Here is a 17,989-nt window from a genome sequence, read left to right as displayed (position 1 = left end):
GATCGAGAAGAGTCAAAGGAATGAATCTGACAGCAAAAAAGAGCCCAGATATAGCATTTAATGAGTATTAAATACTAGAAACGTTAGAGAATATGTATTTAATGTATATGATTGCATAACGTAACATTTAAGGTCATTAATTACCCATAATTGTCTTATTATGGCAAAGGTAAAGTCTGTATTCCGAAAACGGCTATAAAAGGGAAAGTCACAAACAAAAAAGAGGGGGAGACTACTGAAAGATACTTTGATTAATTTGCTTTCTGATTATATCATTCTCAAATCTCTTTCTTATATATTTTTTCCCGATTATCAGTAACCCGAGTTCTTCTAAATTCAAGCTTTGACCTAAAATCTAATTTTCGGTTAAACAATGATTCCAGTAAAATAGTGCCATTACTATTACGCATAATAATACACTATTTTACTATCTTACAAATAAACAATATATAAACTATCACGATAGAAGGTAATACTGTATACCTTTTAATGTGAAGGCTTCAACTATTATATTAGAATAAGTAAGATGCTACTCGCTTCAATATGTACTTAGTTGACTATTACAATTTGTTGTAAAATATTGAAGAATATAATAGATCTATAAGTCGTCATGTATCATTAATCAAAAAATATGTACTTTGAATAATCAAACATTAACAAAAATAATTTACTTAAAAGTTCTTTTCTTCAAAAAATCTTGTGCATGCATCAATGTTAATACAGCTGTAAAACTTAGTAATATTTTTCTAGAGAATATGAAAACTTCATACACAAGACCAAATACAATACTGATGAAATTATTAAAATAAAGAATAAATATGTGACGGATCTTTATAAATGAATCGAGTTAAAGCTTCATTTTAAATCCTTCTATCTCTATTTCCCTCACATTTTCCTTTCATTTTCTTTCCACCAGAAGAAGCTATTTCCTTTTCTTTTTTCTCAATCAATCAAAGAATTCTCTGAACAACTGTTAATTATTCTGTCAGATATATTTCAAGTTTCTGAAGTTGGAATAGTGAAGAAATGGAGAGAGATTTCATGGGGTTGGCTGTAAAACAAGAAATACCTGAAGAACAGCCCACAGATCCAGGTAAATCTTCTGCTCCTTTTATTCATTTTTTTCTTCGTTTTCCTTTGGAGCAACGGTAAAGTTGTTTTCGTGTAACTTATAGGTCACGGGTTCGAGCCGTGAAACTGGTCACTAATACTTATGCTTGCATTAGGTCAGACTGTCTATATCAGACCCCTTAGGGTGCGACCCTTTTCCGACCCTGCATGAACACGAGATGCCTACTCCTTTTTTCCTTGAATTAATGAATCTGTAGTTATGGTTTTTGTTTTTGTCCCTTTTTAGTTTTAATTTAGTACTGTTAAGTAAACACCTCTTCAACTGTAAACTAGCCAAAGGAGCTTTGACTCCATATGGATTCTCAAAAAACTAAATCAAAAAATGGAGTTTACCTCTTTTTTCTTTTTCATTTTTGCTCAGCTCCCAAACCGAGCTTATGGGTATTTTCATGTAGGTCAAAACATGGTTTAAATCTTGGCCATGGTTTGTATAATATTGATAATAAGATCGTATATTTTTGGCTACTGTCTTTCACATCAAGAATGCTTCAACTGGAAAATTAAAAGAAAGTCTTTTACTTTTGTGATGCTGTTTATGCAAACAAAGGTTTTGGTGTTTCTTAAGTTGGATTCCTTTCAGCGCAGTTTACTTATTGTTAGGATCGAAAAAAGCCAGGTGTCAGCGGAAGCTAGTAAAGCAAACTTTCAACGACGATAAATCAGACAACAAAAGAAAAATCTACCAAAAGAGACACAAATATTTAACGTGGTTCGGTCAACTGACCTAAATCCACGGCGAGATGAACAATCTACTATAATAAAAAGAGAGTACAAAATATCGAGAGAACAACCTCACGAAGAGGCAAACACAACTGACACACTAACACTTGTCCCGTAAAGTCTCCCCCTAAACAAGACTCTCAAGCCCCCAATGGCTACATTGTGGATGCTAACGAATGAGAAGGAGGATCCTCAATTTATAGAAGTCCAAACCTTTTCCAACAAGAAAAAGAACTAGCCAAATATGGAAGAATTATATTTTCCTTCTTTATTTTCGGTTTGCCTCTTCTTCGACATAACACTTATAACATGCACCAGTGATTTAAGTTTTGTAGGTTGATATTATATTTTTTTTTGTGTAACTTAATCTATTATAGCATGTTAGTAATTATTTACGTTATAGGTGAGCTAATATAATTATGTAGATATTTTTTTTTATATTTACCGTGCATAAAACTTAAATTAAAGATTAAAATAAGATGATCATTGTGCTGATGCTTTTTTATATTTAACGTACATGAATAAACACTTACGTTGCCCACCACTAGATTTAGAATGCAGACCAAAATGCATAAAATAATTTGTTTAACTCTTTTGACCAGATCTTGCATTAATAAACACAATATTATATTGGCAAAATAGCCTGTTAGACACTTCTACTTATCCCGCTTTGTCATTCCGGTCCCGATACTTTATTAAGTTTCATCCAGCCACTTTTACTTATTTAAAAGTAATATTTTAAACCCTTATGACTATGCGTGTTCCTCAATCGCCTTGCTGTATTATCCATGTCACATAAAAATATTCCACGTCATTATTTTCTTCATAAAAAATATTTTAAATAATTGGATTCTGAAGTAGATCATTTTTTCTCCCTCAGAAGCACCTTCGGCCTTCTTCTTTTTGAATACCAGCCATCTGCCATTTCATCTCCTATTCTCTTTCAATTGTGAATCAAAATCTACCATTTCCCTTTCTAATATTTTCAAAACCAGATCTGCCATTTTTCATAGAAACGCAATGACAATTCATTTTGTTCGCTTATATTAAAATTAGATATAACAAAAATATTCAAAGGAATCCCTGTAAATTCTCTGCCCAATATCTTTAGATCTTGACCTGGACCGCCACAAGAGCCGCAGAATCATCGGTTATCAACACGATTGCTAGTATAGCCGCCACTAAAATAGGAAGCGCCGCCGATGCCAAAGCAGAAGGCGAGAAACTCGCGGCCTTCTCCAGCAAATTGAGCAGCCCCAGTTCTTCGGCCTTTAAAAATACTCCTAACTTCTCTATGGAGGACAGCGTAAAGCCTAGTTCTTCAGCTTTGATTGAAGCCCAGCTTTCTCCACTGTGCTCAAACATACTTGTTAACACACCTCAATTTTCTTTCTCATCAATTTAAATATTGCTTTGTGCATGTGTGTGTAAAGAGATACAGAGAGGCAGAGACGGGGGAGGGGGATGGACGAGAAAGAATGAAAAGTGGGGAGGGGGAAAAGACCTCGGTGGAGATCGAATATTTGTGTAGGAATAATTATTTTATTTTATTTTCATTTTTTGTTAATTTTTAATTGGAATCATCAAAGTTACTCGCTTTTTAGAGCGTGCAGTCACATATTTTATCCAACTCAGCAATGCATATGCCACATATGCTTGGTCAAACGGTCAGAGGGGTTTAAAGTAATGTATTTTAAAAACTACGAGTATCTAGATGAAACTTCATAGAGTATCGGAACCGGGATGACAAAACAGAACAAGTAGAAGTGTTTATTAGGCTATTCTGCCTATTATATTTGATAATCTCGCATCAGATGCTCTTAGCAGCCTATATTTAAATTGGACGCACATGTTAACCCTCCTTTCTTCAGCTGCATTAATAGAGCACTTTGGATTATTCATCTGAGTAGCATTTTTTTATTACTATACTAGTACTAGTAAAAGGGAAAAAGTGCTTGCCAAAGTTACAGAGGTTCTGACATTATTATATTGTTTGATGTGTTGGCTCCTCGTCTGTCTTTACTGAACCTGCACTTGTCCAATTTACCGAGTTGTTGTTTATTGTAATTAGTACATCAAATCTGCATATATGATAAGAGTTAATAGTTGAACTTGGTATTTCTAATGAATTTACCCTCTATATACTCATATTGTAATTTTTCATACTGTTTTACCCTCAAATTCGGATAACAATTAAACTTATATTGTGGTTTTAAGGATATGTGATTTCATCCAATACCAATTGATAAGCAAGAAATTAGTGAATAAAATAAATCAAACCAATATGCTAGCAAGGTCTCGACCTTGACTCGAGATAGTCTAGAGGTGGAATAGTAAGAACAATAAATGATAAAGCAACTCTGATGAGCAGTAAGTGTAATAGCAAGAAAGTAACGAGTGTATATATTCTTCTTAGTGAACAATGATCATTACAAATGAATGGGATCCCTCTTTATATAATAGAAGAGTCCTAAATAAGTACACTTCTAATTGTAGTGGGAAACCATATTAACATCTGATTAACCGCCTTAGATTGATCCGTTCCGAGATTCACGCCACGATCCTCGATCAATCGCGGATATCTCGCCTTTTCCGTTATCAAGCTATACCGAGGTCACTCGTAGTCTGTCTCTTTCTAACCGCGATTGACGTCGACCTCAGTCCGGAAAGAAGCTTCAATGACGTCCTAGCTCCTTGACGCGACATTCCTATCTCGACCAAAGAATGAAATCGGGTAGCCCCGATTCTACCGTATACACATACACAATTGCGTTACCTAAAAATAACTACATGAATTAATTTTTGGTGTATATAAGTCAAATCCAGTTGGTATACGTAAAGCCATTTCTAACTAATTGATGCGACTATTAAGTCTTTGAGCTAAGAGTTTATTTGGAATAGCCTCTCTACCTCCACAAGGAAGGTCTACGTACACTCTACGCTCACCACACCCTACCTGTCGGATTTCACTGGATGTGTTGTTGTTGTTGATGCGACTATTAAACTTGTGTATCTTATTCTCTTGTGTTATAATTTTGCAGCAATGGCCAGAATTTCGGCTATATTGCAGAGGTCATTCTCTAACAAGGCTCTTCCTCAATACCTTTCTTTCAAAAATGCTCAAGGGAATACTCCTAAGACTGGTTTTGATTCTCTTGCATCAGCTGGATTGGTTACTATAACCACAAGTCATGAAGCTGTTGACTCGAATTATCGACCATACACTGCTGTAACACAGGTTTGTTTATGGAGCTTGGTAACCTGTTATCTCATAACGCCACCTGTATTTATGTATAAAATTGGAACGATACAGAGAAGACTGACTATTCCTGTAAATTTCAGAAAAATTTGATGCTTGAAAAGCAAGGGATAACGAACTATACAATGACAACTTACCCTCCACATAAAATTGGTACAAATTCAGTTCAGCAATCTCATGAAGTCAGAGTACTCCCAGTTGCTAATCAAACACATCAGATTTCTGTATCTACGAGAAATATGCATGGTCGTCAGCCCTTAATTTCTCCTGCTGGACAGAATTTGATTTCTATAATAAATCAAAATCCTGCTAGAGGTGCCCAAATATCAAGCTCCATTTCCATTCTTCCTAATCGCAATGGAGTGGTGGGCACTACTGAATTGAGGTATGTTACTAGCTATAGCCAGCCTTTATAAAAGTTAATTTAGGAAAGTACTTTCTCTGTTTCATTATTTATATATATACGATTTCAAGAAGAACAACACATATTTATATTGTAATCACATAAGGGAAGTCTTGGCGTAACTGGTGAAGTTGCTGCCATGCGACCACGAGGTCATGGGTTCGAATTGTGGAAACAGCCTCTTGCAGAAATGCAGGGTAAGACTGCGTACAATAGACCCTTGTGGTCCAACCCTTCCCTGGACCTCCACATAGCGGGAGCTTAATACACTAGGTTGCCCTTTTAATCACACAAATATCATGATATTTTACTGAGCTAGAAATTGATATCTGTGATTCAGGGGTGCTCCCAAGACTTCAGCAGGACCTGCTCAGCTGACCATCTTTTATGCTGGTTCAGTCAGTGTTTACGACAATATTTCTCCAGAGAAGGTAAATGCTCTATCAGATAATGTTAGTGTCATCAATTTGTTGTTAGTTTTGATTTTTAACAGACATTTATACTTGTTTGGCATTTCAGGCTCAAGCTATCATGTTACTTGCTGGCAATGCACAACCAGCTGGTATTCCAAGTACAACATCTACTGCATCTCCAGTTCAGAGAATTCCTAAATCTTCTTCTGTTGATGCTTTTGTTGGAAACAAATGCCATAGAACTACATCGCCTAGTTTTTCCAGTCCCATTCCTATAACCACACACGGCGCCTCTCAATCTATTGGAGTGTCTAATAATACGAATCAAATAACTATGAGTATCAGGTCAATCGGAGTCCTGACTAATTCTCCCTCTAACAAAACGGAGCCATCTAAAGTCGTCCGTTCTCAGGAATCTCATCCTCCTAGCCATACATTATCAGGTACATTTGGTGGTTTATGTAGTGAATTTTTTTAAAGCAAAAGCTTTTCTGGCACTTATGTGTTTGTTAGTATTTAGCATTATGTGCTTGTTATTCAATACATTGACACCCCTTTTTCTTTTCTGCAGCTGTACCTCAGGCTCGCAAAGCATCCTTGGCTCGGTTCTTGGAGAAGCGCAAGGAAAGGTAAGCTGGTTTTATACACTACGTATATATAAATCTTTTGCATCATCAGGTTAAGTTTACCTATAACGACATCTAACCTTTTATATTAACCTAATATGATAACTCTATAAATATCTTAACATGCTATAGTCAGTTAAACTGCACTAATAGTTTAAACTTTTCGACTGACGTACAATATTAGTGCATACAACTTAAATCCTTTAAATAGACATCTATTTAATTTTGCGTGTCCTGTTTATATTTTGAATTTTGCTGGATGTGTTAGGAAACTCCAATACTAAGTTAGAGATTTGTTTATTTTGTAATTCAGGATACTGAGTGCATCACCATACGACAATAGCAAGCAAAGTTCACAATATAGTACACCTGGATCTAGCAGCTGGAGCTTCTTTGTTAACTCTTCAGGATCCAGTACTGTTCTTCCTGCTACTATATAGTTTCAAAGATAGTGAAATATTGATTATTGAAGATGGCAAGTCAATGTAGATGCGTGTTGAAGATTGTATCAGAAGATTATTCTAGTTATAACATTGTATGGTTTTTGACCTATATACTTCATTATATATCAAGCTATTAGATGCGATCGTTATAGATTTTTCTTCTTCTTGTAATTGTGATAGGGATTAGGGAGCCTTTTCATCCGAAAATATTGGCCTTTGTAGGTTTTTGACTGTTTCTAGTGTAAAGAAAAGGTGTTTACTCCGAAATTGGATAACAATTAAATTTATACGCAGTTTTAAGGATACGTGGTTTGATTCAACTCAAATAGTAAAGAATATTAGATAAATGAATTAAAGACGAAGTAAGGTATCTGTTAGGATTTGCCCTGAATTTCTAATCTATTAGGACTTTTTTTTTTTTTTGAAAGAATGGAAAAAGACTCCTAAAATGATTAAATCTCCTTAATATGTCTTATCCTTTTCTTGGAAGACAAGTTTTGTACATCTATAAATTAAGGATCTCTGCTTCTCACAAGAGCACAAAAAATATCCACAAGCCATTATAAACTATTATGCTTAGTTTAGTATATTTTTCTTTTGTCGTCTGATTTATCGTCCACCAAGCTTTGTATTGTTAGTACCAAAATAATTGTATGGTATAACTTTCTCCTTAAAAGAGATATTCACCATATGGATGTTTATGAATATGTGGTAGTACCAAAATAATTGAGAGCTCTGAAAGAGCCAATTATTACTCTTTTGGAGGAATAAAATTAATTATCAATAAGGCATTGAGTTTCTAAAGTATTCGCGAAAGCGGTTGATTATATTGAGACTATAAATAAAGGAAAGATTTAATATCTTCTATTACTACAACTTGTAGGGGGGTAATATATATGTGAAAAGTTACCCGCTTTATTCTCCACTATGTACTACACAAATAAAAGAATACCACAATAAAGTGGATGCTTATTGATATAAAAACTCATATCATAATAAACTTGGAGTTTATTGATAATTGCACACGTCATGGTGTAAACCTGAACTTTATCAATATTGATAATTTATTCAGTTGGCATAATTGGTTTAGCCATGTTAATTTAAGTATGATGTGCAAAAATAAAAGAGAATTCACATGGGTAAATATTAAAGAACTAAAAATATCTATACGAATTCTCTTATGTTGTTCTCATTAATTAATAGACCAATTAAAAAGTGGGATTGAATCCCATGAATGCTGGAAATATCAAAGGTGAATATGGGCCCATTCACCTGCCATGTATACCACATAAGATGCATCTATGAGATGGTTACATGTGCAATTAATATTAGCCCGCAACCTGGTGTTTGTGAGGTAACTTGCTCAATAATTTAATTTAGAACATATAATTTCCAGATTTTCTATTCAAGACAATTGATCACGCCCAACTATGCCTTATAAAAAGGACAATGCGGTCGTTGCAAATATAATCCGGTTTACAAGTCCGGAGTCGAATCCCACAGAGAACTAAGGTTTAGCTACAGTTGTTCACTATCACCAAGAAGACAAGCTTGAACAATTCCTAACTTATAGATATTAAGATTCTTGTGTTTAACTAATTAACTAACAAATTAAAATAGTAAATTAACAACTAACGACACTGAGGGTTAGAGAAAAGATTAAGGAGGTCTAGAGTTATGATTTCCGTTATTGTCGGAATCCTTCCCGCTATGTCTTCTATAATTTCGCCTAAGTATTCTCTACCGATCATGAGCACTCTTATTACCGTAAATCTCTCCCGAGTAATTACGACAATTTACTAGACGCACTCTCCCGAGCTACGCTAGCTGGCTTTTAGTACAGCTCACTTCAGATCGCACCCAAGGCTACGTTATCCCTAATCCCGCCTTTAAACCCTCGGTTATTGATCCCTCATATACTCTGGGAGTGGTGTTGTTCAACAATTACCTAAATATGCACTTTCTCCCGAGTTATGCATACTAAATAGGCACAGCTAATTGAGAGCTCTTCAATCAACCAGAATATAAACGTAGTTGAACAAATAGAGAAAAGCTATGGCTCAATTATATAAAAACATAACAAGAATTTATCCTACAAAAGGTTCTATCAAAACTCTAGATAGCAAATTAGCTATTCATAATAGTATGTAAAACTACAATACTAAAAGTCATAACCAACAATTAAAAATAGGAAGAGGAAGGAAAAAACTCGTAGAAGAATTCTCCGCCTTGCTCCCAATATGTTCTTGCCTCCAAGGGTGTTGTCTAACCCTAAAGTAGTGTCTCCTGCCTCCTTAGGTCTAATTTGTGTCCAAAACATGTCCCCCTCCCTTTTCTTGGCCGGCTTCCTTGGTTTAATATAGGGTTTAGGGTTTAAAATCCCGTGTTTTGCACATAAGTCCCTGAAATTTCCGCCTCCTGCCGCGGTTTTGCCGCGGTCGCGGTGGAACCGCGGCCAAACATCCCCTCTGATTCTTTAGTTGTCCGCGACCATCTTTTACCGCGGTTCTGCCGCGGTCGCATGAAAGTTGTATCCCTAAAACATGAAAGTTGTATCCCTTTGAGTTAGCTTTCCAACCATATATTGTGGAGCCCAAATGGAGTTCTGAGCAAAAAGTTATGTCTATTTTACTAGACAGTGCGCAATATGCCTCCTCAAGTCTTCGTTCGTACTTAATTATCAAATTTGACCCCCGAACACGATCCCGGCTTAATTTCTTGAGCTTTTACTCAGACTTCAAAGCTTCAAATCACTTAAATTCATTCCATAACATCTATATAGCTCGGAATCACACCTACAAGGCATAAAACACACAATTAGTGCAAAACACTAGCGATTAAAGGGAAAACTCAATTAAAGTGCAGTAAATTCGAGTGTAATAAGCGACTAAAATATGCAATTATAGCCTATCATCAACAATTCATCTTGATAAGTTGGTTTATATCACAGTTGATTTAGCAAAATAATTTAAAGAGTGCCTCCATTTTATAGCTAGATTGTTGCTAATGAGAACAAAGTTATCTATATCAGTTTGATATACGTTATATACGAAAGTATATTACATTCCCCCCTCACAAGTGGTTCAGGGTCAGAAATCAAATAATTCCATCTTATTATTATTGATATGCAGTGTATATTTTCATTAACACCATAATGTACAAAGATGGGTTCCCAAAATTGAGGAAGAAAGTTAGTTTTTCTAACATGAGGGGGAGACAAGATAAACAGTTGAGAAAAAGTTACGTGGAATGAATTATCATTTCTACATCTAGATCATTGAATAAGATAATATGAACCTGAAATTTATAAAAAGATAATTCATTTGCAATATATTGAAAAGCATGCCAGACGCATTTGCTAACCCAAAGAAAGCAACTATATTCTCTCTGAAAATGTTCTTATTAGAATATGTCCTAGAAGGACAAAATCTATGGTACGCTTAAAGCGTATAAACAAATCGGTTTCAAATAAAATTCTTGATAAAGAAGATGAGCAAATGATCAAAATGATCATAATAAAGGAGGCAAGTGATCTAGAAGATCACATGACATAATATTTCATAAAATCTCAGGAGAGGTTTAGGTACATGAAAATATGAAGGAAGAGATCTCTATGTTATGTCTTTATGAAAAAATATTTGAACCGATATAAAATGTTCGCCGGCGATATCTATGATAGCGCTAAGTATAGATGGGGATCGGACACAAAAATATTAGCCAAATGAAAGAGACACAATCCGAATAGAATTGGTTTCATATGAAAGACATGTAGTTTTGGACATGAAGTTCAAACACTCTAAAGTCAATGGTGTGTTTGCAATCACTTCATGTATCTTATATGTCTGGAATAACATAAAAAACTTGATATGCATCTAAAGTCTATTTATATGGCTTATTTGACTATGCTTATATGATAATCCCTGGAGTATTTAAATTGCTTGAAGCATATACAATTCTTGATCTTGAAGTACCACTTCCTTAGTGCAATTTGTGCACAAATGTATCTTGCTATAACTATAAGCATGATAATATGATAGCAAGAGTTTTCACCCATATGTGAAGAAATTGAAATGATGATCCCAACAAGATCATATGAAGACAATACATCTACTAGGGATGATGATTTCAAGGTGAAACAAATTTGTTCAAGTTAATATGGCTGATTTGTTTGTCGAATCTCTACTAACGATATTTTGAAGATGGTACACAAGATTGGAATGCACAAGTTTAAAGATGTGAATTGAAGCTCTCATCGGGGGGAGTTAATACGCGTTGTACTTTTTTTCCCTAACAAGATTTTGTCCCACTGAGTTTTCCTTGCAAGGTTTTTAATGAGGCAACCAAAAGGCGTATTTTTAAACATGTGTACTCTTTTCCTTCACTAGAATTATTTCCCACTGGGTTTTATTTTAGTTCAAGTTTTAACGAGGCACATTATTTATTGAGTAGACATTCAAGGGGGAATGTTATAAATATAATTATATTTAGGGTGAATGTTTATATTTAGAGAGATTATAGGGCTTGTTACTTGGTGGCTAAGTCACTTTTCCCCTATAAATAGAAGGGTCATATTCCATTGTAATTCACTCCAAAATTAATAAGAATTCTCTCTCTTTTTTTCTCTGCAATGCTCTTCTTCTTTTATTGTTTTATAACAGAAAGTCATTTAAGTAATCTTTTGTGTCAATATATTTATGGACTTTGCGCTTGTCCTTCTTTCTCTTTGATCATTCCCAAAAATGCTTTTCTGCCAATGGTATCTCCCTCCTCTAATGAGAATACTACTTGTATTTATTTTGCTTTCATTATAGTATATATGAGAAGTTAAAAAGGACAACCTAGTGCTCAAAGCTTTCGCGTTCACGCAGGTTCTAGGGACGAGTTGCACGGTTGTACCTTAAGGGGTGTGATGTAGACAACCTACTGTAATGCAAGCATTAGTGGCTGTTCCCACGGCTCAAACTCATGACCTATAAGTCACATGAAAATAACTTTACCGTTGCTTCAATGTTCCCCTTCTGTAATATGAGCGGTTATATATATATATATATATATATATATATATATATATATATATATATATAACATAGAACTTGGCCATATAATGTCGAGCTGGGTCGTAATTTACGATGCCACAAAAATTAACAAGTAAAACTATACATATTCGTTTTTGTACTTATTCTAGGAATTTGGTCCTATATACATTTAGAGGTGTACTCGTTTTCTAGTATGCTTCAAGCAGTGTTGGCTAATTAATCGCGTGCTTCTTAAAACCAGACGAAATTGCCAAGTGTTTTGAGGTAATTTACATTTTGAATCGACATGGGATATTGGTGTGGTTCAATTAGATTACAATGTCTCCACAAGATTGTAGAGTTTGAAAATTTGATTCAGCCATGCCAATATCACATGTAAAGAAAATATATAGTATCTCTCGTCAAATAACTTCTCATTTGTTGTAAATAGTGTATGGATGGATCTCCATGTTGTAAATAGTATGAAGATCGATGGATTTTCCTACAAGATATCTATCCTTGCACTATTCAAGATAGATTTTATGTTATGATCACAATGTGAATTATTCTAAATTGAGCAACTTTTATATAATAGATTAGGGAGGAGAGAGCTAGTTTTGTGGTGATTTCAGACCTTTTTCCTTTTATGTGACTTAACATTATTAATACCGTTCATTCTCTCAGGAAAATCATAAATTGAGAAAAACATGAAAAGACTCTAGGTATCATATACATGGATCGCTTAAATCGTTTGCCTAGTGGACTAGAAATAAGGACTCATCAACTCACAATATGACATAACATATTAGAGCCACAACCATAAACTACACACATATTTTCGAACTTCTTGCCTTGCCTTTCATCCCTTTTTTAATTTTTTTACATGTGATGTAACTCCATATCCCCCAAGAAATACACAATAGGCATTACCTTAACAACTTCCTTCTTCCTCACGGCGATTATAATTAAGGCAGCCGCTCGCAACGTAATCCATAAAGAAGATCCTAAAAGGTAAGTTTGATTAATAACATATGAAGATGGAATTTTAATTGTTGCCATCTTCTCCAAGTACTCATTTAGTTTTCATCAGAAGTTCTCCTCTGACTGCAATTGGATTTATGAGTCAATTCAATAGAAGAATGATAGTAAATGATTAAGGATATAAAATTGGATTGGAGCAATTGGAAAGTTTTCTCCGTATGACCTATAGGTCACGGATCTGAGCCGTGTAATCAGCCATTGATGCTTGCATGAGGGTAAGCTGCATGCATCACACCCCTTAGAATGCGGTCCTTTGCTAGGAACACGGAATACTTCATGCACCGGGTTGCCATTTTTATATAAAATTGGCATTGTATTAGAGGTTACTTCCACATGATTTGTCCTTAGTCTCATACATGTTAAAATATGCAGTGCAGGCCTCAACATTAAACAAGCCTAGAGATGAATTTGTTCTTCACCTGCCACTTGTGACCCCTAAGGGGAAAAGTCAAACATTTTCATTTTCTGATCTTTGATTGCATGCAGTGCAAAGTATTATAATTAATGTTGTATCTGTTTTATTAATTTGTCTGCAGTGGATCAATATAATTAATTTTTTCGATTCATACTTGTAAAACATATATGTACTTATTGTTCTCTTAAATAACTCCTTGTTATTTCCCATTTTTCCAGATTCACGAGAGGAAGACTTTCACTTGCGTGAGGAGGGTGTTAAGGATTTAAAAAAAAAAAAAAAGAAGCAAAAACATAAAAAAAATAAAAATAAAGATTTGACTTATTCTATTAATTAATTAATTACTAGTACTAATATTAATCAAGAAGTAGGTTATACAAGTTTTTATTTTCAATTATATAAAGAGGGGAGACTAGATTAAGAGATCAACAAAGACAGCATATATAAAGCAGTGCTGAAGAGAGCAAAATCCTTAAATGGACAACCTATTGGGTCTTTTAAGGATAAAATTAAAGAGAGGTGTAAACCTTGCCGTACGCGATGTCCGCAGCAGTGATCCTTACGTTGTTGTCAAGATGGGTAAACAGGTAGGTGCTCTCCACTATTTCCTCGCCATCGTCTGGGTTATTATTATTACTATTTTTCTTTTTTAATATTCTGAAACGGGTCCAAATGGAATGGGTATTGAACTTATGAAATCATTGTTTGCATGGAGAGAAGTCTGTTTTGTTTCGGCGAGCTCCTCTGAGTATCCAGAAAGAGCAGCTATGATTTTATTGATTACATGTTCTAAATTATGGATTGGAAGAAAATTCTGTGCTTAATGTTCATTACTTGTAAAAGATTGCAAATTTTTTGTCTTATAAACGTAATGCATGCTTCAGTCGGACTATACTAAGCTTTATTAAGCCAAGGATTATATAGAAACTATATTTGTACTAAGGTAAAATCAGAAGACCCCTACATGTAACACTTAATTATTTTCATTCAAGGTTCTGGCTAATGTATATCATTCTTATGATCAGTAGATTCACAAAATCTCAAACTGTTTGGGACATGATTGACAAGTAACTTGGAATGTGGTATTTAATTGTGAATTCTTTCCTATTCTGTATACTCTTTATAATTTCTCTTGCGCCAACTTTTAACTTGCATATGTTTACAATTTGAACTCAGAAACTGAAGACGCGAGTTATAAATAAGGATGTTAACCCTGAGTGGAATGAAGATCTGACCCTTTCTGTTTCAGATCCAAATCTTCCTGTTAAGCTGGTAAAGTTTCTTACTTGCTTGATAGTAAAAAATAAAACCTATCTTTTCTGTAGAGTAATGTTCCTTTTCTAGTAAGTCTTTTAGGAATTCCCTCAGATGATCCTTTATGCATGCCAACTTTTCACTTCAACTATTCTGATTTTGCATTTATATTTGTGTCCAGACTGTATACGATCACGATATGTTCAGCATGGATGACAAAATGGGAGATGCAGAATTTGAGATCAAACCATTTTTAGATGCTCTGAAGATGAACTTAGATGGCCTCCCATGTGGCACAGTAATCTCAAGAGTAACGCCGTGCAGGTCAAACTGTCTGTCGGAAGAGACTAAAGTTGTATGGCAAGATAACAAAGTTGTGCAAGATATGTGCCTCAGATTGAGAAATGTGGAATGTGGAGAGGTTGAACTCCAACTTCAGTGGATCGATCTTCCTGGCAGCAAGCGTATATAGAATACGCAGGATATTATGGTATCTGGTTGCTGTTGTCTGTTGCTTATGTTATTTGTGGTTTGACATATAGGCCGAGTTCCATAAATATGTCCTTTGTATTCTGCAGCAATATGCAGAAGGTTTGTAGCTTAGTAAATACCATATTATTTGAACAACTTTCAAGTTGTCTAGTATTTGTTGGAATTGCTTAAGTTATATATGGGGATACTGATGATATAATCATATTTAGCATGCCATGTCAAGATTCTTGAAATAATATCATCATAGGAACATAGTTGTCCTGTTGGATATTGGGTTCGGGTTGCCCATATGGATTGACCCGACCCGTTTTTAAGGAGATATGATTAAAGGAAGTTACCTAGGGAAGGTTTAACTCCTAAAAAAGATAAAACTACCGCACGTTTCAAAGAAAGTGGGAGTGTGGGATCAGCGTGGATTAGTTTTTTGGTAGTTTTTTCTCTGACAACTTCCCTTCTCTATATAATTAAGGCTCTCCTTCTTCAGAGATTAATACTCCGTGCAATTCTCCCTACAAAGATACAAACACACCAAAAGAAAGAAGAAGGCATCTAGTTTGTGAAAAGTATTTCGTTTCTAAGAGAGACGAAGTCGGACTTGAGCAATTGATCAAAGCAGGTTCTGCAAGACTTCCGCTACTGTTAACAGGTAGACAAATCGATGTCCCTGCTTAATCTTCATGTCCACACATATATAACAACAACAACAACAACAATAAATCCAGTGAAATTTCACAACTGGGGTCTGAGGAGGGTAATATGTACGCAAACCTTATCCCTAGCTTATGAAGGTAGAGAAATTGTTTCAGATAGACCCTCGGCTCAAGAACAAAAAAGGAAGCAAGAAACAAACAATAGCACCAACAAGGTAATAGAACAACAGAAGCTAATTGTGTTGTCCACACATATAGGCATCTAGAAAATAGGCATGTTATATTTTGGAAAGGGAGACTGCAATAGCCACATTTCCAAAAGTTAATTTATTCTGAAAGAATTAGAGCATTGATATTACTCTGCATTAAATCTATCCATAAAATGCTGTGATCCAAATTCTGTTCATTGGATTGAACCAATTAGTATAATCCAAGGAAGCCTTGTATCAGTTCAGCATTTCAATTCTGGCCCTCTCATGTTTGAACCACTTCAGTGTGAGGCCTTAAAGATAGTATATATATAAAGAAAAAAAAATCTTTTTCTTTTGGTTGCTACCTTACATGCCCAAACAATTGGAATTCCTAAAGGAAAATTTTCATAGAAATGACGCCAAATAGCCACTTTAAAAGACTGTTATTTAGGAATTAGCCAATGTGTCCTGAATTTCAGTTTTTCTGTTGAATTTTTCAGGACAAAAAATGTCTTGAATTATGATGAAATTAAGATTTGTAATTCAAATTTTCAAGACAAAATAAGTACCGACTAATTCCTAAATAGCAGCTCTAAGAATGATTGTTTGTGTACTCTCCCTCGGAAATTATCACTTGCAACAGTCGTCGTCTAGGCCACTCTTGAGCTCTCGAAACTTCACCTGTCTTAATTTATATGCCACTTTTTTTTATATCAACATGCTCTATAATGTCTGATAATGTTACAGTAATAATGTTTTTTTATACTATTTTCGTGACCATTCAAGAAATTAAAATTCATGAACTTTTTCAATTCTTAAATTTAGATGTAAAGCACAAAGAGTAGCACAGCATGCATTTTGTGAAACGAAACATAGTCAGCATATTTTAATATTCAACATAAATAATAGAAATTGATAGTCTACGTTGTAATCATCACCTTAAAAAAGTTGTTGCAATGTTAAAAATGACTCATAGAGAGAAAGAGAAGGAAGAAAAAGGCTAAAAAGGCAATTAAGAAGCTGAAATCAAAAGATACAACAGGGAGCAGTAAATTGCAACTTTATTTTGCACAACTAGGTGCACCAATTATTGAACCTATGTACAGACGCGGATCTAGAATTTATATTTTATGGGTTCAACTTTAAAGTTTTAGTATTGAACCCATTAAATTTGAAGTTATATGTTCAAATCTACTATTTTGTAATTTTAATGAATTTTTACATATAAATTTTTACGCCGCATCGAAAGTTATGTGTTCAATTGGACCCATCATTAGCACTCTACATCCGCCCCTGCCCATGTAGTCCCTCCGTTCACTTTTACTTGTCCAATATACTAAAAATACATTTTCATTTTTACTTATCCACTATACCAAATCAAGAGAAAGACAACATTCTTTTCCTGCTCTACCCTTATTATTAATTATTTATTTCTCAAATCATTTCCTAACACTTTTGGAAATACTATCATTATTATGGGTAAAATTGTAAAATACATACTTGTTTTTCTTAAGGGCATGAAAAATCAAAACATGCCAAGTAAAATGAATGGAGGGAGCATATATGCCGCTACTTTTATACCAAAATCTGCCAATAAGCCATGATTCAACAAAATGTTCATATAAAATAATACTCCCTCAGTTTATTTTTACTTGTCCATTATTCTAAAAATAGATTATAACTTTTACTTGTCTACTTTCGTATATCAAGAGAAAAATAATTTATTTTTCTTATTTTGCCCTTAGCATTAATTACTCATTTCAAATCCATTAAGACTATACACCAATTAATATGGGTATCATGGTAAATTATGCACTTTATTTATTATTTCTTAAGGGTATGAAAGCCAATAGTGGACAAATAAAAGTGAACGGAGGAAATAAAAAAGAGAGAGAGAGAGAGAGAGAGAGAGAGAGAGAGAGAGAGAGAGAGAGAG

General features: G+C 34.5%; 2 protein-coding genes across 2 annotated transcripts; both read left to right on the top strand.

The window, feature by feature from the left end:
• Window positions 1-764: 764 nt before the first annotated feature.
• On the top strand, window positions 765-7,288 carry LOC109219395 (protein TIFY 6B-like). The gene is made up of 7 exons (XM_019383848.1): window positions 765-1,093; window positions 4,893-5,089; window positions 5,194-5,495; window positions 5,854-5,944; window positions 6,033-6,369; window positions 6,498-6,555; window positions 6,866-7,288. Exons 1-7 carry the CDS (start codon window positions 1,027-1,029, stop codon window positions 6,990-6,992), a joined length of 1,179 nt encoding a protein of 392 aa, XP_019239393.1. The 5' UTR covers window positions 765-1,026; the 3' UTR covers window positions 6,993-7,288.
• Window positions 7,289-12,836: 5,548 nt separating this feature from the next.
• Window positions 12,837-15,420, top strand: LOC109219397 (protein C2-DOMAIN ABA-RELATED 4-like). Its single transcript, XM_019383850.1, has 4 exons — window positions 12,837-13,021; window positions 13,685-14,053; window positions 14,643-14,738; window positions 14,902-15,420. The coding sequence occupies exons 2-4, from the start codon at window positions 13,943-13,945 to the stop codon at window positions 15,190-15,192; spliced, it is 498 nt and encodes a 165-aa protein (XP_019239395.1). The 5' UTR covers window positions 12,837-13,021; window positions 13,685-13,942; the 3' UTR covers window positions 15,193-15,420.
• Window positions 15,421-17,989: the final 2,569 nt, after the last annotated feature.

This window comes from Nicotiana attenuata, unplaced genomic scaffold, assembly GCF_001879085.1.
Source record: "Nicotiana attenuata strain UT unplaced genomic scaffold, NIATTr2, whole genome shotgun sequence".
Classification (NCBI taxonomy): Eukaryota; Viridiplantae; Streptophyta; class Magnoliopsida; order Solanales; family Solanaceae; genus Nicotiana; species Nicotiana attenuata.
Note: the sequence above shows the minus strand (reverse complement) of the source record. Positions and strands in the feature narration are given on the sequence as shown.

What these genes read in the sequence shown, in the direction of transcription:
- LOC109219395 (XM_019383848.1), top strand. Translation starts at nt 1,027, where the DNA reads ATGGAGAGAGATTTCATGGGGTTGGCTGTAAAACAAGAAATACCTGAA. An exon ending in GTGGGCACTACTGAATTGAG is followed by an intron (nt 5,496 to 5,853) that starts GTATGTTACTAG and finishes TCTGTGATTCAG; the next exon opens with GGGTGCTCCCAAGACTTCAG. An exon ending in ACAATATTTCTCCAGAGAAG is followed by an intron (nt 5,945 to 6,032) that starts GTAAATGCTCTA and finishes TTGGCATTTCAG; the next exon opens with GCTCAAGCTATCATGTTACT.
- LOC109219397 (XM_019383850.1), top strand. Translation starts at nt 13,943, where the DNA reads ATGGACAACCTATTGGGTCTTTTAAGGATAAAATTAAAGAGAGGTGTA. An exon ending in TTGTCAAGATGGGTAAACAG is followed by an intron (nt 14,054 to 14,642) that starts GTAGGTGCTCTC and finishes ATTTGAACTCAG; the next exon opens with AAACTGAAGACGCGAGTTAT. An exon ending in CAAATCTTCCTGTTAAGCTG is followed by an intron (nt 14,739 to 14,901) that starts GTAAAGTTTCTT and finishes ATTTGTGTCCAG; the next exon opens with ACTGTATACGATCACGATAT.